This window comes from Ruditapes philippinarum, unplaced genomic scaffold (genome assembly GCF_026571515.1).
Source record: "Ruditapes philippinarum isolate M1 unplaced genomic scaffold, ASM2657151v2 ctg11812_1_1_1_1, whole genome shotgun sequence".
Lineage (NCBI taxonomy): Eukaryota > Metazoa > Mollusca > Bivalvia > Venerida > Veneridae > Ruditapes > Ruditapes philippinarum.
Window position 1 is genome coordinate 2091 of NW_026856445.1, and position 26518 is coordinate 28608.

At 33.5% G+C, this 26518-nt stretch overlaps 3 protein-coding genes across 3 annotated transcripts; 2 read left to right on the forward strand and 1 right to left on the reverse strand.

Annotated features, from left to right (window-relative positions):
• Positions 1-3855: 3855 nt before the first annotated feature.
• LOC132746546 (alpha-(1,3)-fucosyltransferase fut-6-like) lies at positions 3856-5687 on the forward strand (the record flags this gene model as incomplete). The annotated part of the gene is given in 2 exon segments (XM_060735732.1): positions 3856-4437; positions 4780-5687. Coding segments are annotated over 2 exon segments (648 nt in total), but the record flags the coding sequence as incomplete, so codon positions are not given.
• Positions 5688-9138: 3451 nt separating this feature from the next.
• On the reverse strand, positions 9139-18238 carry LOC132746548 (uncharacterized). The gene is made up of 6 exons (XM_060735734.1): positions 18029-18238; positions 15150-15352; positions 14015-14180; positions 11742-11823; positions 10930-11051; positions 9139-9197 (listed from the first exon to the last, which is right to left on the reverse strand). Exons 1-6 carry the CDS (start codon positions 18156-18158, stop codon positions 9148-9150), a joined length of 753 nt encoding a protein of 250 aa, XP_060591717.1. The 5' UTR covers positions 18159-18238; the 3' UTR covers positions 9139-9147.
• A 30-nt stretch (positions 18239-18268) lies between these two features.
• Positions 18269-26258, forward strand: LOC132746547 (coiled-coil domain-containing protein 150-like; the record flags this gene model as incomplete). The annotated part of the gene is given in 2 exon segments (XM_060735733.1): positions 18269-18399; positions 25110-26258. A coding segment is annotated over 1 exon segment (409 nt), but the record flags the coding sequence as incomplete, so codon positions are not given.
• Between the last annotated feature and the right edge of the window lie 260 nt (positions 26259-26518).

The following is a 26518-nucleotide window of genomic DNA, read 5'->3' on the forward strand; positions in this document are numbered from 1 at the left end:
TTTAAATATTTGTTTGCATAAAAATATTATGTATGTGTGCACGATTTTATATAGCATTATTAAAACTGAATGGAAATAAATATTGATAAAACCAAAACTATTCCTTTGTAATGATTTACCAGTTATAAAAGGCGGTCGAGACCTGATAAGCCGTTAAAATTTTATCAAAAATGTGCTCATTTTGTTATTGGTTAGCTAAATTTTAGTTATGCGCTTGAGATACAAAAATGTAGTTTGTTTCTTGTAGAGAAACTCTCGGAAGATACAGAAGCTCTTACAGTATTCAAAAAAATACTTCATAAGAGCGAGGCCGTGCTTAAACGCACCACCTTGTTTATGTTGTGCAGGGAATTGTCAACGAAATTTATTAAACACAATTAATGGTATCCGATAGATGGTTGGAGTTTGACATGCCCATCAATACTTCCACATAGCTTACAGCCATGGACATTCGTTTAGGTTATTAACAGTTAATAACATTCGTTTCGAACATTCGGTTGTGTGGCAACTAAAGCGAATAACAGTCGTTTAGCTAAAGGTCCTGAACATTCGTTTACCTGATGACTAGAATCATAACTTTGACTAACCGGCACGAACATTTCTTTGGCTGTGGACAGCCATTGATATTCGTTAAACTGCCAGCAATGTGCACTTGTTTAGTTGAAAGCCATGAACATTTGTCTCGCTGATAGCCGTGCACTGTCGTTTCGCTAACGGTCAAGAATATTCGTTTAGCTCATAGCCATTAACATTCGTTTAGCTTACAGTAATGAACATTCGTTTAGCTGACGACTGTAGCTAATCGCCATGAACATGCCTTTGGCTTGCAGTCATAAAATATATAGTAACATAGGTATTAAAGATGTAAATACTTGGTTGCTATTCGCCATTATGCGATAATGGCCCTCGAGTCCATAATTTCCTTCGGGCCTGCGGCCCTCATGCCATTATGCACATCTTCGGGCCATTATCGCATAATGGCGAACATCACCCAAGTATTAACCTCTAATTAACACATGTTTAGCTGAAAGCCATGTACATTTGTCTTACTGATAGTCACACTAATGGTTAAGAACATTCGTTTAGCTAACAGCCATTTACAGTTGTTAAGCTTACAGCCATTAACAGTTGTTTAGCTTACAACCATTAACAGTTGTTTAGCTTACAGCCATTAACAGTTGTTTAGCTTACAGCCATTAACAGTTGTTTAGCTCACAGCCATTAACAGTTGTTTAGCTTACAACCATTAACAGTTGTTTAGCTTACAGCCATTAACAGTCGTTTAGCTTACAGCCATTTAACAGTCGTTAAGCTTACAGCCATGAACATTCGTTTTAACAGACGGCCATGAACATTCCTTTGGCTGACAGTCTTCAATATTTTTTGAGCCGACAGTTATTAATATTTAATAGTCATTTACACAAAGTCTTGTTCAGCTGACGGTCATGGACATTCGTTGAGATGATGGCCATGAATATTCGTATTGCTGATAGCCATAAACTGTCGTTTCACTAATGCTCAAGAGCATTCGTTTAGCGTACACTCGTTTAGCTGATAGCCATTAACATTTGTTCGTAAAGTCGCTTTACTGAAAGCTATGCATATTCGTTTCGCTCGAAGCAATGCAAATTCGTTTATTTAATTAACTGACAGCAATGAATATTTGTTTTACTGTCGGCCATGAGCATTCGTTTGTATGACGGCCATGAACATTAATTTATTCTTTTCGCAGACAGTCATGGACTTTCATTTCACATGCGGCGATTTTATTTATTTTCTTGACTAATTATCTAACTACAAATGTTTCGGTTTTATTTATCAACGTTTGATGGTGATATTCATGTTACACTACAGAAAGGTATTTCCCCTTGAAAATCAGTTATATTTTCCTGTTTGAAAAGTCCGATTGTTTTAAACAACGACAATGTCGAAATATTCTTACAAGAAATATTATTTGAATTGAAAATGAATACCGCATTTCCTGTGGTATGTAATGTGTAATTTCAAATTTCAAGTACATGTAGTAGCTAAATTATTTGTTCGCACACACTGATTAATAATATAGTTTTTTTATCATTAAAAAGTAGTCAAATTCCTTCCGCTCTAAGTTCTAACTTTGAAGCACTAAATAATAAGGTCATAGATAAAATTTCTGAATACAATTTGTTGTATATACTAGTAGTTAAAGGTCTCTATTGCAAATTGTCATAAAAATCAATCATTTTGGCGATCTGAAAGTCATTCTTGTATCCTATGCATATGTTAATTTTATTCATCGTTGCTAGTGTCGTTAAGTCGAGACAATCGTAACATTTCGGTCCTTTCCGTCAGTCTTGAATAATAGCCGAGGATGTTCCGATTTTCTTTCGGATCAACCTCTTTTTTTGTCCAAATTGATACCTGGGTTATATAGTTTTCGCAATTAAATATGTTTGAATAAAATCAAGGGAATTATGTTTAAGAAATTAATGTGGCACGTTCATTTTCATCGACGATTTTTCATTTAGAAAACAACGTACACTTGTTTACCGACCCCCTACAGGCCTGCTGGATAACTTCCTTCACGTGGATTAATTCAAAATCCTTTGCAAGATTCGAACCTTGTTTTCTACGAGTGAACGCTCAAACTCTTATGTTTCCTATGAATGCGTCTTTTTTTACTTCCGGTTTATCTTCTTAACTACATTTCGTTTGGAAATATCGGCAACGTCCCCTGAAAAATTCGTTTTCATCAGTAAGACAATCGTTAGTGGGGATCGATCTTGCGACCCCTGGATTGCTAGACCAGCCAATTACCACTTGATCAAAATCTACAAATTACCATTCAGCACACCTGGCCGATACTCCTAAATTCTTGAAATGAATTTTAACTGGGACTGTTAGTTGTTATATATGTTCGGAGGTTGTGCATGAATATAACAATTTCCCCGTTCCAGAGTCTACGTTGGTTCTTTAGCATGCCTTGTGTATGGAACCAACACATGGGACTTCGGCTCTCATCTGAAAGACCATATTAGTGGTGTAAGTTGGGGATTGAACCTGCAACCGCCTAACGCATTACCACTGGGCCACATATTATTGAGGCTAACCATGAAGAACCGCGGGCGTTACAACCGACATTCAAATTTAGCCACAAAGTTGCTTTATCAGTTTGATTACATTTGTAAACATTTCTTGATACGAGAGAGTGGTATGATTTGCTATGTCCGTATTTTTATCATCATTCAACAAATAGTGTCTACCTTAGATAACTCCAAGGATATTGAAACATTTAACATACATTTAGTGTCATTCATAATCATGAGGATTTATACGACGCAAAAACGTTGGACAAAATGTTTATGTGTTTGTTTTCTGTTGTACATTTTTATATATTTAATATATTTTGCCAATCGTTCTGAAATGGGGTCATACTCGTATATGACGTACTTTGATGAGGAATTGAATAAAAAATCAGAAAAACAAAAGCTTATTCTTATATGGACACCGTTTTTAGCAGACGATATCAAAGAAAGTTTCGAAAAGTGTCAACGGGGGTGTTTTAAAAATTGCATTTTTACAACAAACAAGAGTAAAATAGAACATGCCGATGCTGTGATATTTAATAATTTTAATTTGTTCCAGAAATGGAAAATAGGCACAAAAGCCATGATACCGTTGCCAAAATACCGACGCGCTGATCAAGTATGGGTACTTTTTAACATGGAACCCCCTGGTAATATGTACTGGGATTTGAACTCTTTAAACGGGATATTCAACTGGACCGCTTGGTACAGAAAAGATGCGAGTCTTTGGCTGTCATATGGTTCAAGGCTTAAGTTAAATACCTCGGTCTCGGAAAGACATACCGCTTCCAGACAACTCAGTATAAGGAATTTCTATAAAGAAAAAACAAAGGATTTTATTGGAATGATTTCAAACTGCAGAGATCAAGCGCAGAGATTTAAGCTTGTTTATAAATTGCAAAAATATTTAAATATTGACATGTTTGGACGATGTTACGAGAAGACTTGTGAAAGTGGTATGAAAATTGAAAACAAAAGTTGTGAGAATATCCTAAAGCAATATAAATTTTACCTTGCCTTTGAGAACTCGCACTGTAAAGACTATGTAACAGAAAAATACTGGAACGCTTTAAAGCGAGATCAAATTCCTATCGTTAATTGGAAAAATATCGATGAAGACATTGTCATACCAAAGTCCTATATCAATGTTTATGATTTTAATGACGTCAAAAGTTTCGTCACATATGTAAAAGCGGTAAGCTCAAATGAGACGTTGTATAACAGTTATTTTCAGTGGAAATTAAAGTATAAAGACAAAGGGTCATGTATTTCTTGTGAGTTGTGTCAGAAGTTACATCGTAACAGCTATCAGAGGCAGGTGTATTCCGACCTTGCTGGGTGGATCAGTGATGACTTTTGTCCGAAACTTACGGTAAATATCCGACTTCTGCTCACTTATTTCAATATTCATATGTGTTATTACAGTCTTAAATTCAATCTTGTCCGGACTTATTTAAAAGCTAGATTGTTTTGTTTTTTCAACAGGATCAATTAAACACTGGCCGATACAAGTCGTTCATGTATTACTGTATTAAATTTTCTTTTTCTATGGCTCACTGCATTTCTCATATGTAATTATGGTGATAATATAATTATTTTTGTTCTCCTGGACTGCGATAGGTCTCGTCACGTTGTTGAATCAATTTGACTTCAACTCACATAATGACGTCAGTTGGACGCCATCGTTCAATTCTTTTTCTTTCTTTTTTTTCAGATTGTTAGCGAAAAGATACAAATTTTCAAGCAATGGCTATGGTCATTTGGAATAGACATGCAATAATGGAGAAATCATTGTGGTGGAAATGCATGGAGAGAAAACATGCGGAAGGCATCCAAAATCAGGGGAGTTAATCGATGCACGGTCGCCCGGAACAAGGGAGGTAAACGGAAAAATGTCATTTTGAGAGGAAAAACTCGTCCGAAAGAAAAGAAATTATTTTTTCCGCATTGTCGGACAGGCTTTAATTTTTCGTTTTACCTTGGCCAATTAAGTACGAATTGGACTAGTGGATACGAGTTCGATCAATCATTACAGGCGACATTCTCGGAAACCCATTCGTACTCGTAACTCGTGCATGTATACATCATTCGCATTGGTGAATGGTACTTAGCGGAAATCGGGTACACAATATGGGTACTGACGGTGTACAACTTCAGATCGATCTATCCCAATGCTTTAATAGTGAAAGTAACTCTGTTGAAAAGCTTTTCAAGTAGTTTCTGACACATACCACATTTCAATGCTTGTTATTTACGAAAAATAGAATACAGAGTGTGCACGTGACAAGGACAGATACTCATACTGTGATACTGTGACTAAACTAAATCTTTTGTGAAGTTACTTTAACGATCAGTGAGAAATGACATCTTATTAAGTGTTTTAAAAACTACACTATGGACTCCAATATCACATCTTCAAATAATTAGGCTTTGAACAGAGATGTCAGAAAAAAATGGTTGCTTATTTTAAAATATCTGCTAAAAAAGAATATATCAGTTTAATTAATTATTTCACAGATTACTCCAAGCTATAATCACTGTCACAGTGTATGTCCAATACTTCATTTATTGTCTATTTATTTAATTGGACCAGGGTTTATTTGAAAGATGCTGATAATACAAAGGTTACCTGCGTAAAATATCTGTTTATTTTCAACCCTTAACACACTGAATATCTTAACTATAAAGCCGTCATCTTTTAGACAGAACCATTCATTTTCAGAAGAAAGAAAAGAATCATTCATTTTTAGAAAGAAAACGAAACATCAAAACATGTACATGTACTGACTAAATAACGACAAATGCCGATGTACCGGTTGATCTTGCCCTGCACTATTCGTGTGGGTAGAATTTTGGTGTCTAATGGTACAATTCTTACAGATAATTTCCTTATGGTCAGGTACGTATGTTAATATACGTACCTGTTATGGTATATGGTATAACAATTATTATTTACTGTACAAATCAATGGTTAAATGGTCTCTATCCATTGAACTTCTGAATTTGTATTATAGATTTGCCTAGCTTTTCATTTGGAACAGTCCTTTAAATATTTCAATACCAAAATAGAAAACTGAGCAACCGACATCATATTTCTTCTCTAAATCCCTCCCGAGGCGTGCATGTCGCAAAGGCACACGGCAGGTCAAATCATCTCAAGTACCAGATGATTGGTTGACCTGTCGTGATTAACTCGAAAGGGTGGCACTAACAAGAGCCGTTTTTTGTTAGATGATGCCGTCGGAAAGCTAATGCCTTGGATAGTATTGTCATCTTCTTCAACCACCAACGAGCGAAGAATAGGTTTCGGGAAGATTCTGCATGAAAAGTCCGCCGCTGATGTGGACTACGATGGGACCAACAAGTGCGCAGATTATCTGGCCCATACGGTTATTCCGGCGGCCTGTATAAATAAACCTATCTACACATACACCGACAATCTGTCCCGTGCATTGTGCTGCAGGGCAATGTCTAATCCCTTTGGAATACACCCGGTTAAATATCGTCAAAGTTTTTATAGGGTTTTAGGAATTTAGTTTCGTTTTGACATTAAAAATACGAATGCGATGAACCTTATTTTTTCATCCAACATTTGCATTAGAAGGTGTGTATCTAAAAGGTTTACTTTTGATCATATTGAAGGAACTTGGAAAGTATTCCGTTTATGCTCGTAAGAGATCCAGTAAAAACATACTGCACATACCAGTAACTTTCTAAAAATTACAACAGTTTCAAGTATAAGACAGTTTATTCTCATTTATATCAAAATAGCAAAATATTTATGCCTTTGAACACTGTCATTTATGTTATTAAACACAATAACACTAGCTATTTTAATCTTAATTTTGTACATTCAAGGGCAATAACTCCAATTGTGGTCCAGGTTATCTATCCTGAGTCCAGATACATTGTAACTAAGTTTCATAATGATCCCTTGAATATTATCTAAATTATCGAGCAAACACTGGTTATTCCATCATGTTTTTATGATTCAAGAGCCATAACTCAAGGACGAATCTGGTATTTTTGCTTCTTAGTGACTATATATACACTTTGGCCATGTTAAGAAACCATGCTATAGATATTGCCCAAGTAATTGGATGGCCAAAGATAGATTCATCAATTTTCAGTTATCTAGGGGTCATAACTCCTGAGTGCGTTTCTTTATTTTGATAGTAATTTAACTTTGACTATGTCTGTTTTAAACTAAGTTTCAATATTAACCTCTAAAAGGCCTCAAGAATTTTGAATGAACACCATTTGCAAAAACATTCACCTTCCTAAACCAACAATGTACAATGCTATCAAATATGCTCTCAAAAATGGCATATAAAATTGTAACTGTCATAATTATAACAAATACAGTCGAGACTGTCATATGTGACTTTCCAAGGGATCTTCAGAAAAAGGTCACATATGACAGGGAGTCTCTTAATACAGTCTCAAAGAAAATTAAATTTAAATATCATCTATCTGTCAATATACCATTGTGACTTATAGATCCTGTACGTTTTGTGATTGTGTGCATAGGACACTTGCAAAAAAATATATATATGAATATATTTATGCAAATAAAACAATTTTCCAACATCAAAGAATATGTAAAATGTGTACTGCAATTATTTGTGCACATTATATTTAATCAATAAATTACATGCATTGATTTCTTACTGGAAAATTTGACTTAGATTTTATAGAAAATAAAGTTCTAATTACCTCCCTTTAATAGCCTTTATTTACATGAAATGTTAAATTGGGTGATATCTTTATAAATCATGCTTATTTGAACTTACAATATTGACAAATCTTAATTTGAGCATCATATTTATGAAATAAAACCTTACAAAAATTGTGTAACATATCCATATCAAAAGCTTTTTCTGGTTTGGTATCATTATTTTTTCCGTATTAATTATGCAGCCATAGAAGGGTAAATTAAAAAAAATGCTGCTTAAAAAATCTTCCGTGGGCACTATATAATTAAAAAAAAATCTAACACAAGTCTTAACCCAGTTTACTCAGGCCATCATGTACATTACACATAAGTCGATTGCACCATGCTTCCCATGAACAGACACTACGTCACTTGATACCTGCATGTATACTGTGTAATTGAGATAGAGGTGTGTAGACTTTGTTTGCTACTGGATTATAATTGGACTTAATTATTTTGGCCCTCTGGGTGTTATAATAGGTATTATTTATCTGATTAACGGACAATTAAAAGGTGTGAAAGTCGTTTAAATCAGACCAAACATTTGCATTGGGACCAGACAATTAGGGTCGCTTGTCACATATGACAGGGAGTCGTTTAATTCAGACCATTTATATAGGAAAATACGTTGGGAGTACTGAAACAAGGTCGGATAAGACAGGGAGTCGTTTAAATCAGGGGGTCGCTTAGGCAGTCTCGACTGTATCAGATTAACATTTTATGTATTGAAAATACATTATTTTCAAACTCTAATATTTGAACCTACAGCAAAAACATGTCAACATAGCTTCAAAATGTGTTTGCTCGAATCCCTTATTACTTCATATAGATTGTTCACCTTTAAGGTAACATCAAACATTTCACAAAATATCCATAGCAATTGTAGTCGTCAGTCAGAACCATAACCCATTTATACATCACCATGACCCATTTAAACATAACCATGACACATTTAAACATAACCATGGCCCATTTAAATTTCTTTACAGTATTCCTAATACAATGTACTCGTTTTATAAAGATTCTAAGGAAATGTACATGGATACATCTACACATCAAGTAAATTTACATTACCTTAAGTAAATGTATATCGTGTGAATGTACATAAAGTGTACATGTATCAAATATTGTAAACGTTCAATTAGGTAAATGTACATTTGTACATTAATTAATTAAATTCACATTATGCATACATTGATCAAGTATTGTAAATACATGTACATCTATACAATAAGGTAATTGTAAAGCAACTAAATGCACATAAAGTGTACACTTGTCATCAAATGATCTAAATGTACAATTAGCAAATGTGAAAAGTAACGGTACATTAAATTAATGTAAATCTTGTATCTATCAGTCTCTAGAATCTCATCTGGCTCTGTGACCTCTTTTTTCTTTCTTTGCAAGCCTAGCTTGATCTGAAAGCAAAAAAAAAAAAAAAAAAAACAGTTTTAATATACAGTAAGATGTTAATTCAACATATTGGCTGGGTTTGTAGTCAAATAGTAACATATGGTTGTGCTTTAAAGTCAAATAAATAAATAAATAATATTGTTGAGATTATAAAACAAATTCAATTTCTACTGATAAAAGTTGACTTCAGGTGATTGACAACACAAGGGAGGTAAATAGGGCATACATATATATATGTTCTAATTTACTACATAGTTGTTATAAAGATGCAAATTCCATAAAAAACCTTAACAATATGATAACCTATACAAATGTATTTAGTAAGGAGTCAATATTTTATTTGGTTGGGTATAACATGGCACCAACACAGTATACCAAGATAGGTCATATGGTGACCTGCCAGTTTTACTTGTGAAGGACGACTAGAGTAGAACCACCTACGTTCCGTAACATGAAAGAATCCAAGATTAAAACCCACAGAGGTGAGGAGCAAATGGTTTGCAGTCAACAACCTTAACCAAACGGCCATGGATGACCCCCAGGCCATTATTTTTTGATATTTCGGTTTACAGACCCGCCGACTCTGTATTTTGGGAAAAAAAAAAAAAAAAAAAAAAAAAAATCTGCCCCCAAAAAAATTCTGTGTTGTCTTGAAATACGCTGCTAATAATACGACTTGTCAAAGAAATGTTGCGGTAAGTATTTTAATTAACTGTTAAACCTACCACATGCCAGACTATTTTACCTACGATTTATACAGGCAACCGGTTATCTTTACTCGAGAATAGCCTGTCGTCTGCTAGTTGGGCAAAGTGTTTATTGGTGTATTATGAAAGAATGTCTGTTAAATGGGGTCAAGCCATTCTCACAGAATTATAATTAGGCTTTGATCATATTTCATCAATGCATTGAAGGTCGAAATGCGTAAAAATGTAAAACAACCAAAAAAAAACAAAAAACAAAAAAACACGCCAAATTACGTAAGCAATTACATTCAAGGACAGAGCGAGAGAAATCTACTGCAATTGACAAGTTCAGTATTTTCAGATTTAACAAAAAAAAATTAGTCTTTAAAAGCAGATTGAATACAGGTTTCAAACAAACAAAATAAAAAAAATGCCCGCACTTACTTTTAATAGATTTTTATGTCAAAAATTGACCCGCTAATTATCCGATAAAAATATTTTCACAATGGGCAAAATTGAACATGACTTTGTGTAATCTTTTTTTTTTAACATCTGATCTATAAAGAAATGAGTGCAAGTCAGCTGATTTTCGGCACCTTTGATGATTCAGATTACACAGCAGTGTGTAAACATCAAAGAATGACAGATTCTTTTGAAGAGCTCCCTTGCCACTTGTCATAAGTCATTGTGTGTAGATTTCATGTGTGTTTTTAAACAATGGCAATATGAGCAAAAGTTTTTTATTTGTGTATAAACAATCTTTGGAATAGACAATCGGCGATGTATTTAATTTCATTGCTCTAGTAAGTACTATGTATATGTATGCACCACATTTATAGTTATAAAAACTTTTTTTTTTTTTTTTTTTTTTCCCGCCGCCGACCCTACCTTTTTTTGGAAAAAATCAGTAAACCAAAATATAAAAAAAAAATGGCCCCATGATATTTACTTGCAACATGTGACTGAAACTTTCGAATCAAGACTCAGTGTACAAAGTTGATTTTCAGATCTGGATATTTGTACAAAATGAAATTTCACAAATTTTACTTACTGCTCTCTCGTTTAATATCACGACCATACAATCTTTTCTGTTTAAAATCAGCAGCTAACTGTGCCACTGTTTTACTCTGTCTGTCTAAATGCTTCAAGTCTGCCACCTGTACTCCACTTGCACTTCAAAAAAACATTTATGTCACGATTTAGAACAGTTCGTTATAAAGGGGAGAAGATGTGTACCCTAGCGGACAGATAGCTCAGTTGGTAGAGGCATGGAACAGTATTCCGAAGGTCCCAGGTTCGAGTCCTGGTAAGGCTGCACATTTTTCTCACCCTGTAACATTTGGCACAAATGTGGGACTATGACTGAATATAGCTCAGAGTTTAATTCACATGGTTCTGTAACCCTGACACGAATTTCAATATAGCATGGTGTATAAAACGATTTAAAATGGTTCACTATATAAGAGAAAAGAATGTAAGCTGCTGGATACCCAGTCGTAAGGTGGCAGAATAGTTTTCTGAATGTTCTGGGGTTGAGTCTCAGTCAGGCTGCACATTTTTTTTCACAGTGTGACAACTGCAGTAAAGTGCATTGTATTACCATTTCATAATCAGGTTTGTTTAATCACATAAACCATATTATACCTTACCATGCTAAATATGTTAAATGTACTTGTCGATCTTTCAATATGGACTAGTCCATTCATCATTAAAATTTCAAAAATATTCTGACCAAAGATCAGATGACATAGACAGGCTGGCTGATCTTGGTCTGCAGTGGACACTGGCTAAAGATTTAAATAATATTTTTCTTTGTTTGTAACTTGAACCTTATGTCATGTTAAAAGATCGTTTTCAACATACCTGTCAGTAAATGCAATAAAGTCCTCCCTTAGCCCATCTTTTGATCTATGTTCAGCCCCCACATCTTCCTCTTCTAAACTTTCTGAAAAGACAGTCACACAAAGAAATACATAAACAATGATTACTGAAATGTCAAAAAATAATTATTTAAAAATTATGTCAAGCATTACAGTAGGGGAGACAACCCAATATGTTAACATGATGACATTGTACAAGTTATTGCTGCCATTTTGACACACACTTTTAGTTGAAAAAGACAACATAGAAAAGGGGGCATTATTCTGTAAACATGCATAGCAGTGAAAAATACCTAATATCCTTTAAAGTGACATTATGCCCATTCATGAGTAAATAGTAAGTGAAAAGGTGAAAGCACAAAATCAGTTTACATTTTGCCATTTTATAATTTACTTCAGACGAGTGATTAATTACTTGCATGGCCCAAGGAAATATCAATTAACATCCACAAGATTTTACATGTAACCTTCAATAAAAAGACAGCAGCAGTCTTTTAATATTTAAGGCAGATTTATATTTTATCCTAAACTTTTTTCAATATCAAATAATGGTCAAATGCCATCGTAATAGTCAATTTTTTAATTTATACTAATAAACTTTAGTTTGTTTGTGTTGAAAGCTTTAAGCTTATTGAAACACTCTCGAATCCATTCCTGGAACCAACCAGTAATAACTTACTCATTGCTAGTAAGCAATGAGTGTAAAGTTTCTTGGTCACAAAAAAAGCACAGCTTGTCCCTGTTTGAACCTACATGACTAGTTATCCTTAGATGTTAACCACTTTGCCATGCCATCACTTATATCTTTTGAAATGAATAATTAGTAAATTCAGCTCAAATTGACAACGGAAACATGAGCATAATGTAGAGCTGTCATCGATAGAAACAATATTGTTTTACTGCTGATATTTTTCTGTTGATTAATAATCGATACACTACACATTGCAAAAAATCAATAATTTTGACTAATTAATTAAATAAACAAGTAAATCAAGAAAAGGAGAGAATACACATCAAACATCAGGATGGTTTGTAACTGATTTATTCTAGGATCTACCGGTTTCGGTCTTTCAAGACCTTCATCAGGATATATTTCAAAGAAAAATGATTACTGAAGTACTAAAAAAGACGGGACAGAATGTGACGTATGTTACTATAAATAGATATATAAATGAGTTTTTCTGGGCAAAATGCCAAGTTATTTTTCACATATTAAAATGTTTCAAATGTTGGTTAACCACAGATCATATCTATGTCCATGGCCAGTTTTACGGCATGATTAAAAGGTTGATATTCGACTAAAATGATTGTTTTACTTAATTAAATGTGTAGAATTTACAAAATATCACCAAAAACATTACATAGAAGCTCAACACTATGTTGTTGTTACATAACATAAATATTTCATAGCAATGATGACAAAAAAATGTCAGGAAAAAATCATGCATTGCGTGTTTATAAATTAGACATTGAACTGAACATGACTGTATTTTACTGAAATCATTTAAACAAGTATTGAAGTGAACAACAGAAAAGGTTATTTTTGATATATCTGTGTATCATTGATATCTGTCATCTGATATCAATATATTATTGATAAGCTATGCACAGAATCAATGACAGCTCAAGGCCGTCTGGTTAGCTCAATAGGTAGTTTGTTTGTTTGTTTCATTTTACACCTTTTCCCAACAGTATTTCAGTCATATAGGCAGGTAGTTTCCTAACCATCGTTCCTGGAGAGTTACACCAGTACTGGACTACCTTCCTCCGCGCTAAACTACCAAAGCATCTTCCGGGGATCAAACCCACACCAGAGAGGTAACTGGATTAGAAGTCATGGACTCTCACCCCTCGACCACGGAGGCAGTTCTCAATAGGTAGAGTGCTGAACTGTGAATCGGGTGACCCGGGTTCGATTCCTGGACGGTGAAGGTCACTTTTGTTTTGATTGATCATGAAATCCTTTCTATGGTCATTCGCACTCTACCTCTGCTCTTGTATGTACCGAAGTAATCAGTTCCATGCAAAAGTGAACGTCAACTCAGTACTGGTAAACTGCTTGGCAGCCTGCCCAGGAACGAAGCAGTGGCTGAACTGTGCTCTGGTAAATTCAATGTGGCTTTCTGATCCAGAGTGAAAACTTCCAACATTTCCAATGACAGCTCTAGCATGATGTCCAATAAAGTTTAAAGTGAATACCTGTAACAGTTTTTGAGATACAGTAAAATATTTTAAGTCAAACCCTTTCAAATTTACCTGTCTTCTTTTTCTTATGCCGTCTCTTCCTGCCATCTTCATACCTATGACCTAAAACTGTTTTAACTTTGTCAGTTTTCTGAACTTTTTTTGGTATTTCATCAGCAATGCTCTGCAGAAAATCCTCAGGTAATTTTGCGCTTTCTAGATATTCCCGTTTCTTAGCCTGAGTGAAAGAAAATATATAGTTAGTAAAAAAACATCTTGAAAAGTAACAACTGTATGTTCCATCTTGATTGACAGGATTGAAGATTGATAAAGGTACACAAATCTTTCATTTCCTTTTTAAAAAGTTCTCTTCAATTTAGATTTGATCATACATAAATGCCATCTAATAGTTCCTCATTATATACATGCTTAAAGCTTTAATTCATTTTTTTGTGTAAAACAACTTTCTAGTTTTAATTCCAAAACAGTCAACTAGATGTTCCTTGGATTGCAATATCAAAAAATAAAATTTGAGTTGCCAAGGTCTAAAATAAAATCAAACTAAACATGGAAGTAGAGACTGTCAATGAGAATCACATCTTAATTTCATTTTGGTTTTATGATTTTGTAAACTGTATACTAAACTAACAGAACTGATGCTTTTGAAGCTTAAACTTTCAAATTTTTCTTTTACCTACCTACCTAAACAGTCATGTGTGGGTAAGCAAGGGAGGAAACAAAGATATTTTTAGGCTGGCCCAACTGTATAGGAATGCAAAGACATGCAGCCTGGCCTTAAAAAGGCCAGTCATTCTTATTGAGCACTGCCAGCATTCAGAAAGTAAATTTCAACTCATTTCAATAAGATTTTTTGTCTTTCTATTTTGAACACAAAAAAATGCATATAAATGAAACTCAAGCTTTCAAGACAAAGTTGAAGCAATCTTCAAAGTGATTCTTTGCATAGCCTGACAAATCATTTATATCACTGTAATAGTGATAACCCCTAACAAATTCAATGTCAGTATATATATAAGGACTAGTCTCAATATTTTGACTCCAAGACCCACAGATTTTACAAAATGATATCATTTAGATCATTAGATGTCAGATTTCACCATCGACAAAAAGGGCGACCATCGTTCACATAATAAAAACGCTTTAGTGCACAATTTGTTGGGCTAATATAAGGACATTATATAAGTACCTTCTGTTCTTTAAACTGAGCATCAAGCATTTTTCTCTTGCTTTTCTTCTTTTGTTTCTCTGCATCTACTTGTCTCATGGCAGATCGAAGTTGTGTCAGTACCGACTGTCGGCTGTCATGGAAACCAATGTCTTCCGGTCCTTCGTCATCACTATCTGTTTCTGGTTTTTCTTGTACATCTTCAGGGTCAGAATCCTCGCTTCCTAATGTACGAAAACATTAATCTCTGATGATAATAAGAAGATACTTCTTTGAACATAATATCACAAAAGCAGTCTAACTAGTAATACAGGGACACAATAATCACATTCAACACAAACACTTGGAGTGTGGACCCCTGCCCTTCCTTGCCCCTGAATATCAAAAATTAAAACCATCATTTTTTGCAATTACTTGTTTTAATTTGTTTCAAATATTTGTATGACATGGTCTACTGTCTAGCATGTAAACAAGTTAAGACTGACTTTCATTACGTCACGAATCTTAATATAAATATGTGATTACGTTTTAAAAAAAAAGGTCATATTTTCAGTAAATTTTACCAACGCTTCAATTTCATGAAGATACAAATGTCATGTACCAAGCTATTAAATGTAAACAAAACAGACCTTCATAAATTTCAAGTTTTTATTTTATCGCATGACATTTCATTCATATATAACACGTTACCGTATAAGTACTTATTTCTGCGGGCTTAAAATTCTGCTATTTTGGTTAAAATAAGGGGTTTTAAATTTCTGCGTATCTTATTTCTGCGGTGTCATCATTCTCGCATTGATGTTTTTTATTTCTGCGTTTTAATTTAGATATTTTTACAAATTAACCGATACAAACAAACAACATTTCAAGATATGTTGATGTAACATGTACATTACTTCCGGTAAACATGCAGACCATGTATCGGTATATAAAATATGATAAACAAGATCAACAAAGAAAGGCGGCGTTCAAGGAACGCAATAAAGAAAACGTTAAGAAACAAAAATCAACAACGTGCAATGACAACAATTAACTGTAATACTGCATGTGTATAAATATGAAGTGTGAAAAATAAACAATGGTAATATCGCACGTAGACACAATATATTGTACAAATACAAAAGGGTATGTTTTTTGCACCCGTCAAATTATAATTATTATTTTTATAGTTTTATTTTTAAAATAAATCAAGCTTAGGGTGAGTGCAAATCATACAAACATGATATTTTTTTAAACAAAAAGAACAAGTAAAGTTACTTTTTTTCTAATATTTTATTCATGACGGATACATAAAGAAAAATTATTCCCATCTACAAAAGCTGATAACGGTACATGGTAATGTAATTATACAATACAGGTAGTTGATATATTCCGACATACATGTAGACATAGCGAAAGGCTTAATTTTCTGCGGTTTTTAAATCTGCGGTGTCGTTATAAACCGCAGAAATAGCAGAAATAAAGTTCCCGCAGAAAAAAGTACTTATACGGTATCACCTTCTGTCACACATGCCAAATCCATATATTCCAAAATTTAAAAATAGAGAAAACAGAATGACTTTTTGTTATATTGGTAAAACAAATTTTTTTTCCTTCTATTTTTAAATTTCTTAATACATGGATATTATATAACATGAATAATAAGATTAAAGTTAAAACATATCTTAGGTCAAATCAATGGCAACCAGCACCTCTGACTTGTGCGCATGGCCTATATTTTCACCATAATCAAAATAAAATGTATCATGATTTTTTCTCTGTTTGCAAGAAGATTTTTACATTAAGATTTAAGTGTTAAAATATCCATTTTATTTGAATTATGCTGAGTGTTGAGCAACTGCGATATTCACATGGTTATTAAATTAGCTGGATGAAATTATTCCAGATGTGATGAGGAAATGCAAATGTTTTATTCGGCATGAAATGAAAAGCATACAGTATCTATTTCTCTTTTTGAAATTATGATAATTTATAGCACCAAAGTCTAGGTCCCCAAAAAGGATTTGACTCAATGGAAGATAGATAGAACTTTTTTTAATGTTGTCAAAATATCGGAAAACAAGATACATGTCCAGTTTGTAATAATCAGACTGGTGACAAAATGGCGATCAGGCTTATGACAAAAAAAATCATATTTCTAGAAAAATAATAAAGATATTTCCTTTAAACTTTGCTTGTTTATTAAACAGAACTTTTGTTAGTCCTATAACTCAAGACGTTTCTGTTAGTACTACCTAGCAAGTTGGAGTGAACATAGTTCTAACGGAAACGTCTTATGTTATAGCGAGCTTGACGAGCTGGCCCGAAGGGCCTGCTCGCATAGCGAGCTTTGCCGTAACGCGAGTACCTGAGTGATGGTTTTGAAAACTTTCGTCCAAAGTACCGATTTGACACATAGCAACTTTTCGAATAAAAAGATAACGATAAAAGCCGATGTACTCTGATTGAAAACGGAAGTGTAGACTGGTGTCCTACGCACTTATATAGGAACCATAATAAAAGGGGGAAACCAGAATAAAGGGAAGCAGTGTATAAAAAACCGAATGACAATTTTAAAACGAAAAATGTAAAATAAAAATGAACGGTTATTTTTTAAAAACTATTTAATGGTAAAAGAAAATCGAGCTCGATTTGAGGCTTTGCCTTTTTCATATTAGGACTAAACTTTTGTGAGAATGATTTCCACTTTTTCATGTTTTAACAACACATAATTATCTGATTATGTATTGAAGTCCTAAATTTTTGTTACATATGCAAAGTATCAAACAAAACTTTAATAACTTCTTTATTCTCTTATTCATTGCGCTCCTGTCAGCATTCATTTCATTCCTTTCAGAGATATCTTCAAAGTAGTATACAATGTATAATGTCCAGCTGATAATAAGCAAACATATTTTTACCAAAGTCCTGATCATGTTCTGGTTTTGAATCTTCTGGCTCGTCTTCATTCATGTGAGAAAATGCCTCTGTCTCGAATCTGTCTCCCTGCTCTTCATCCTCATGCCTGTAATACCGTCTTCTCTGTGGCATATTTACACAAACTTGACAGCTAACACACGTGCTTGTTGATTTGAGCACAATTTTAACTGGTAGAAATTTACCTTCGCACCAAAATTTCGGAATACTCGGATTTTTTCATTGTAGCAAAACGGTAAAGCCCGATTTGCGTCGTTCCGAATAAAAAATTCGTAACAACAAGCACAAACTGGATAGTATCTGTGAAAAAATTAGAATTCATAGAGAAATTATAGTGTATCAATGTGAAAAATAGGTTGGTATTGAAGCACAATATTTTTCTTCTTTTGTTCTGTAACATGATGGAGCAGAGAGATGTTATGGCAATTAAAAACTTTAAAAAAAGGTAGTCGCAATAACGGAACCGGTCTCATGGCCAAATAATCCTGTTTCAAAACATCCTAGTCACAAATAAGAATATCTTTCATGACATGTTAGTTTTGTTTACTTATTCAAATGTAAGAAGTCTATTTAAATGAGAGAATATAATATGAAAAAGGCAAAGCCTCAAAGCGAGCTCGATGTACTTTTTACGTGAAATAGTATGAAACAATCTCAAATGCAGTGACGAGACGGAGTGCGTGTGACGTCACACGTACTGTGTTAAATATGACCCCGTCCCTGTCGTGAAATGAATAACGAGTTTTGAAAACGTTGATAAAACTTTGTTTGTTTTATTTCACTCTATAATTTTTCAAGCGAAATAAAGTTTATTTTAAATGAAATAAATGTAAAACTTTAAACGTTTGCGACATTAAAATAGCGTACTTGATTTGTTTGTTTTGCATGTGCTGTTTGGCGCTACATTGTGACGTCACGTAAACAATACTTTAAACGTCTGTACAGCGTTAACGACTGAATAAAAGATATTGGTGTTCGGATTCATTTTCTTAGTTAGACCATTTTCTTTCATTCTAGATAATTTTTACAAGAAAATTCGACAAAAAATTGTTTTTATTTATCAGATTTCAAACAAAATGGCGCTTTCGATTTTCATTTTTTATACACAGCTTCCGTTATTCTGGTTCCCTGTCCAATTATGGTTCCCATAGACGTGCGCAGGTGACCAGTCTACACATCCGTTTTCAGTCAGAATTCCTCAGTTTTTACCGTTATCTTTAAATTCGAAAGGTTGCGATGTGTCCAATTTGGTACTTTGGACGAAAGTTTTCAAAACCATCACTTAGCAGGTACTCGTGTTACCGTAAAGCTCGCTTTGCGAGCAGGCCCTTCGGGCCAGCTCGTCGAGCTCGCTATTAAACTGAAAAATAAAGGACTAGAGTTTACTTTGATAAATTAACACACATCTTGAAAATTTTAAGGAGGTTGACTTTGGCAATACTGCGATTCCGCGATAATTTGCTAAGAAATTGACAAAATCGCACTGCTTTCAAATGTGAAAAAATATCGGATATTAATGGGAAGTCAAAGGCCAGGACCACGAAGCTTTTGCTTGCTCGGCTATAAACTACATGTACGTCATATATATTTAAAAGAAAATCAAATAATTTTTTTAAGACGATTATATAGAATTCTAACTATACCTGTTAATGAAATTTTTTAGTGTCAGCAATTTTCAATGTAACTCAATGATAATAGGCGGGGTATTCCGATAATGGAACAATCACAACTTTTCGGATTAACAATTATCGTAGGAAGCGGTGCATGAAATACTGAATGACAACTTTAAAACGGAAAAATGAACAAATTTTCCTTACCAACTTCCCCGTTACTCCAGCAACTGGGCAATTTGAGTGACTAACTTAGTCATCTTAAGTTTCTGATATTCGCCGAGTTTGAATATCAAAGAGAAATCGACTTCGTCACATATTTTAACTTACTTCATGTACAGATCTTTTTGTATCACAAGGCTCTTGTCAATAACTTAAATCCTCGCCTCTGGGCGTAACAAAGAACTAAATTGGTAATGACACAGTTATACTGCTGATAATTGGCTACAATTAACACTTTTATGTGACATTATAATGCAGCTCCATTGGATAAAGTGCCTCTGCAATTCGCCGATGTAAACATTGCAATTAATTGAGCATAATTTATGAGACTCTTGCCATGTTGAAAAAATTTACACCCAGAATCGGTCTTACACTAATTAACAGTACATACATTTATAAATTGAAATACAGATTTAATGGTCAGTAACTTCACTTAAACTGGATCATGTGAACACCTTTTAAAGTGTGACAAAAGTACATGTAATTAATCTGTTTTAGCAATAGAAATTATCTTATAATTTGCTTCAAATAGTGACCATTTGATGAGAATAACCTCCGAGGGTGGATAATTAAATAAATTTTACTTTTAAGAAACAGTTTTAATTTAGAGAAATGGTAAGTAATATTAAATGACTCAAATCAAAATTTGCTCTAATAAAGTTATTTAATATTATAAGTATTTTTTTTTTTTCCCCATATATTGAATGTTGAGAAAAATCTCAATGATTTACAAAAAATCCCATTTTTTTTTTTTTGACTTGCATATTGATTTCAGTCTAGGATTATCCCTGTAAAGCTGTATTGTATTGCAGAGTTTATATCAGAAATGTAGCTTAAATGTGCCGCAGTCTGCCTCGTCACGACAAAACCAACGTAATGGGTTTGCGACCAGCATGGATCCAGACCAGCCTGCGCATCCGCGCATTCTGATCAGGATCCATGCTGTTCGCTTACAAACCTATAACAAATAGAGAAACTGATAGCGAACAGCATGGATCCTGATCAGACTGCGCGGATGCTCAGGCTGGTCTGGATCCATGCTGGTCGCAAACCCATTGTGCTGGATTTGTCATGGCGCGGCTTAAATGTGTCTCAAGCTAATCATTCAAAGTTGTGCTTGTTCTTAACATTTAAATGCTGTTCACAAAGAACATTTTTGTGGGTTCTTAAATTTGTGGACTGTTTATTTTTCCAAAAGGTAAAATGTAAATACATGTAATTCAAAATAATCTTACAGCGACCTAAATAAAATTTCGTTGGATCTTTTATTTGTGGATAGACATATTCACGAAAACCATGAAAATTAGTTCCCCTCAAATAATAATGATCTTGCTGTATGATGATGCATGATATTTTAGCTTGATTGAAGTTGAAATTAGAACCCTGTAAATTCAATTTTATTGCAAGTTAATTTCTCAATTTTAAAATTCATTAGAAGGTCACTCTTAGAAATTTGCTAGTAGGAAAAATTTAGTCACTTAACCTAAAGTCTAACTGTAGCATACCAAAGTCATCTTATAATTCACAGTATACATGTATCTAATGGTACATGTACTATTCAAAGTGAAGGTCTAACATTTTTGCTTTCTTTTTTATATGAAGAAGTGCAAACCATTTGTCATAAAATTATTTATACGATAAATGATGTAAATGATTGAAAAAAGAAAACTGTAAACAATTGTTATAAAGCAATACATAAGTCCTGACATGTGAAAAGATTACTACAAGCAGCGTCAGTCAATATGTAATGCAATATGAAGTATATTTTCTAATTTAGCTTGTTGTACATTAAATGTATTTAAACAGAATGTTTTGAAAAAGTTACTTATATTACAGGCCGTTTCTTAGTGTGGCTCAAGGTCAGAATATCAGACTCATTCCCAACATTAATTTGGCAAATATACTTATTTTTTCCCAATCTTTTAAAAAAAAAATCCCAGTCTTAACTGAAATTCCCAATATCCAAACTAAAAAATTTGCTGATGTTCATTCGGTACCTAACAAACAGAATTTGATCTTTAAATATTATTGTTCATGATTATGCTTTGATTGATATTTGTGTTGGTTAGAATAACCATTGTCGCGCAATTCAGATATTGTGTCCAGAGCCTGAAAGGAGGGTTTCAAGATAAGTAGTACTAAATATTTTCCCCAATTATTTTGAATTAAGCAATTTTACGATACAAAATTTCCCAAACTGGGCTAGGGTACTTTTTCCCAAAAGAGCTAGGAAAAGGCCTGTGTTTAGACAGACCTACTTTGACAGTGATTTCCCAGCTTATATAACAGACTCCCATACAGACTCCCATAAAAGACCTCTTCCCAATTGAAATTTTCTTTAAAATCATTTAGTTTTCCCAAAATTCTGAATTTAAACCTGCTTTTTTACTTCCCAAATTAGCAATTTTAGTGATAATTTTTCCCAAAATCAAGTGGCTAAGGCCTCTTGAAAAATCACTGTTTGAGAAAGTTGAATGTTTTTGACTGCTATAATACAGTTTATTTTAACAGGTTGTCCTTGCAATTGCATATTTATTTTCATATGATTTGAAATGAAGCAAGCACCCAATATTATCAGGAATCTCTGTATTTAAAATTTTAAATTACATTTAAAATTTGTTTCGTTTCATTATTACTTTCATAGCTATCAGTTTTGTCACAGTAAAAACCTGGCCGAGTGTGTGACTTTATGATAGTGGTTTTTTTTTGTTTTTTACAAATGGGATGTTTTTATTTTCATAAGTAGCTGTTTATACAAATTTTGACAAGTACAAGAAGGTTTAGTTAGTTTCGTTGAAATAAACGATTTGTTTCAATATTTACTTACATATTTATAACTTTTTTTAGCAAAATATATACATGTACATTTGTACCTCTTACCCTTGTTAGATTTATGTAGGTTTCACCTTGTATTGTAATATTATTATTAAATTGAGGTATACATTGCTTTAAGTGACAATTTAGGGCTGAATTTGGGGCTCATTCCCTTTTACCGAAAAGGTATATTATACTATATATACTGTTTTTTCCTCCTATTTCTTCACAAAAAGTAAAAACAAATTGTAAGTTTTCTATATAATTATATCTCCCCCCCCCCTCCCCCTATAAATATTTTAGCTCCACTTTATTACAATAGTGAGATAGAGAATGATGCATCAAAATTTGACATAAAACGGAATTCAATGATTTAGTGGTTATTATTTCAGATGATTCTTTTTGTTTCTTTGGAAATTTGAAAGCTTTTCAATCTTAAATTTTTTTTTAATAAGAAGTATCAAGTAACTGTAAATGTCGCCGGAGTCTATTAAACACCTAAAGTAAACTTGCATCTTCATATCTATCAAATGTTTCCTCATTGTGAATACATGTATATAAATGCGATATTATTTTAATGTTTAATAAAACTTTGAAACTTTGGAAATAGACTTTAAACAGATGCTAGGTATTTACAATTTTATTAGCTCGACTTTTCTATGAAAAGGGGAGCTATCCTACTCGCCCCGGCGTCGGCGTCGGCGTCACACCTTGGTTAAGTTTTTCGTACCACCCCACTTTATTTCAGAAGTATTACAAGTATGGCTTTGAAACTTACCATACTTGTTCACCATCATAACCTCCATCTACAGACAAGAGTACATAACTCTGTCAAGGTTTTTGACAGAATTATGGCCCTTTTTTGACTTAGAAAGTGTATTGAGCTTGGTTAAGTTTTTTGTACCACCTCACTTTATTTCAAAACCATTGGAGGTATTGCTTTGAAACTGACCATACTTGTTTACCATCACGACCTTCATCAACAGACAAGAGGACATAACTCTGTCAAGGTTTTTGACAGAATTATGCCCCTTTTTGACTTAGAAAATACATTGAATATGGGTAAAATCCACTTATTGCCTTAACCCTTTGAGATATTGCTTTGAAACTTTTAATGCTATTTCACATCATTACCCCCATCTGTACGCAAGAGAAGGTAACTCTGTCAAGGATTTGTTTTAAAAATTAAGGCCTTTTATCGACTTAGAATCTTGGTTAAGTTTTTAGTACCAGTCCACTTTTTGACTGAACTGTTTGAGATATTAATTTGAAAGTTGGAATACTTGTTTACAATCATGATTCCCAAACATGTCCAGGAGAAGGTAATTCTGTCAAAGATTTTATTTGAATTATGGCCCTTAACTGTCAATGTTTTGTATTATAGGCAAGCACTAAAAAACTTAAAAAATCTAAAAAAATTCATTCCTATCCACTTGTTCACTTTACCATAAATTATGTCATATAAACATTGCTGTAATATTCAAGGGTATCAAACAACTAGTTCACTTTAAAAATACAGAGATTCTTGTATTGCCTTTTACTGCAAAAACTTTTTTTATTGGCAAGCAATAAAAAAGTCGAGCGCGCTGTCTTACGGACAGCTCTTGTTTGAAATCCATACAATTTTACATAGAAAAAACTATATTACCGAACCCTATCTGGCATGGGTGGCAGAAGGGGAAACAAAGATAATTATTAAGGTAGGTCCCATTGTATATGAAGGATAGTCTGTACATAATCCCCACTCTGTACTGCATAGATGCCTGTTCAAATTAATTTTGTTTTATTTTGAAAAATCCATAATGTTAATATTATTAAATGGACATTTGCCAATTCATTAAGTTAGTATACAAACTTATAGAGATAAGTGTTAAAATTCCTGACTGGTGGGTATCTTGACCCATACATACTGATAAATCTAATTTTAAAGTGACATATTTATTTATGCTTGTTTTTCCATTGTCAAGCTGAATTAACTGTATATTTCAGAAGATTTACAGTTATAATGGTGATTGACCAACAGTTGATATAGGACATTATAAATGTTTAGGATAAAATATAAGATTTGCCTAAAATATAAAAAGACTGCCCCACTATCTTTTCATTTAGAACATTACAATTAAATTTCAATGGGTATTAACAGAAATTTTCTTGAGCCATGTGAGTAATTTATCAATTCATGCAAAATAAATTATAAAATTAAATGGATATAAATCATATGGCAAAATGTAAACTTATATTTACTTTTACTTGTTCAATCACTATATACCCTTGGATGGCCATAATGTCACTTTAACCTCCTCCTTATGTTTCACCGGTCATAATGTGTAAAGGGGTTAAAGGTCAAACATAATGTCATATAGCACTACAATAGTAATGTCAGAATTTATTGTAAACCAGTATCATTTTATCTTTTCAGTATACGATCTACAATGTAATGTGTTCATCGATATGTCAACAAATCCTGCACAACAATAAACCTCCATATAACCGACATAAAGATGGTAACAATATACAGAACTGAAGGAATTTACGTATAAAGTCTTTTTTTCTTGACCTGACTGAACACGAATAGTACAGTTATAAAGGGATCGGATACAGTATACTAAATATGTCAAACTCTAGTGGAAATTGTAAAATAACGAGAAACTTAGACTAAGTTCGATCCGTGGGTTGTCAAATATCATGTCTCGTTTATGTAAATTTATGGCATAATTGGTAGAAGAGTGTAGCATTTTAGTTTGAACACATGTTGAAGAGGATTACGCTAAAGTCTGGCGTATGATAAGAAATGGATTGATTTATTACGGAGAGCAAAATTCAAGTGTCGCCCTGTTTGTAAAGCACTACTATTCTTCAATATAAAGTTGTAGGCAGAATTATTTTATGAAGACGATCTCTCGAACAGATTTGAATAAAAGTGGATATTTCACTGTGAAACAGTTAACTTTTATCAGCCACTGTTTGAATAAAGTTCTCGATATTTGCTAGGTAATTGAAGTAAAATAGGCAAATAAAGACCTGTTTGATTTCAAAGTGTATTGAAAAATTGCATTGCGTCAGTGTTGTGGTTTTTGTCAGTAGTCTGTGAAATGCAGTTTTATAGTAGAGTGATAGGTTTGAATAAAAAGTGAAAAGGGGAGATAGATAAAGGAAAACATGTCGACAAGGGCAGTAATTCCGCCTTTAAGTGTGGATCATGTACCACAGAAGCAGACTTATGAGATGTTGGAGTCTCGACTTCAAGCCGCGGAAAATGACACTCATCAACTCATCGAACATTTAGGGAGTATGGGGTTCGACACTCAAGTCGGAGGCAAGAGTGGGTCATACGAGACAGTGTCGCCATTCAGAGGCCAGGTGAACCAGGTCAATCAGAAAAACTTTGAAATTTTTAAGAATAACTACGAAACGTTGGTGTCACGAGTGTGTAAAAATGAAAGTGTTCTACAAAGCTTGAAGCTAAATCTAGTGAACCTTCATGGAGATCGGAATTTTAAGCAGAAAAATGACAGTGAGCTGAGAGAGAAGTTTCAATTCGCGAGAGAAGCGTATGAACAGGAAATAGGTGAGATACTTGTTTATAACATATGTGTAACCTTTCTATGAAGCTTTGATTAGGATTAGATAACTGATATTCATTTTGTTTTCATTTTAGTGACAGTTCTCTCCATAAGCCTGATCAGTGGCAACGTAGCTGGCTACTGCAGAATTTATTGCCATCTAATTTTATGACACCATGTACAGTTCATTATTGAAATGCTTTTAAATCACTTATAAAGGCTTATAAAGGCTTTATAAGGCTTTACTTGTGGCAAAGAACATGTA

Excerpts from the sequence above, each read along its gene's own strand:
- LOC132746548 (XM_060735734.1), bottom strand. The coding sequence starts at position 18,158 with ATGCCACAGAGAAGACGGTATTACAGGCATGAGGATGAAGAGCAGGGA. Across the intron at positions 15,353-18,028 it reads AGAACATGATCAGGACTTTG|GAAGCGAGGATTCTGACCCT; the intron begins GTAAAAATATGT and ends TTCGTACATTAG. Across the intron at positions 9,198-10,929 it reads TGATATTAAACGAGAGAGCA|ATCAAGCTAGGCTTGCAAAG; the intron begins GTAAGTAAAATT and ends TTTTGCTTTCAG.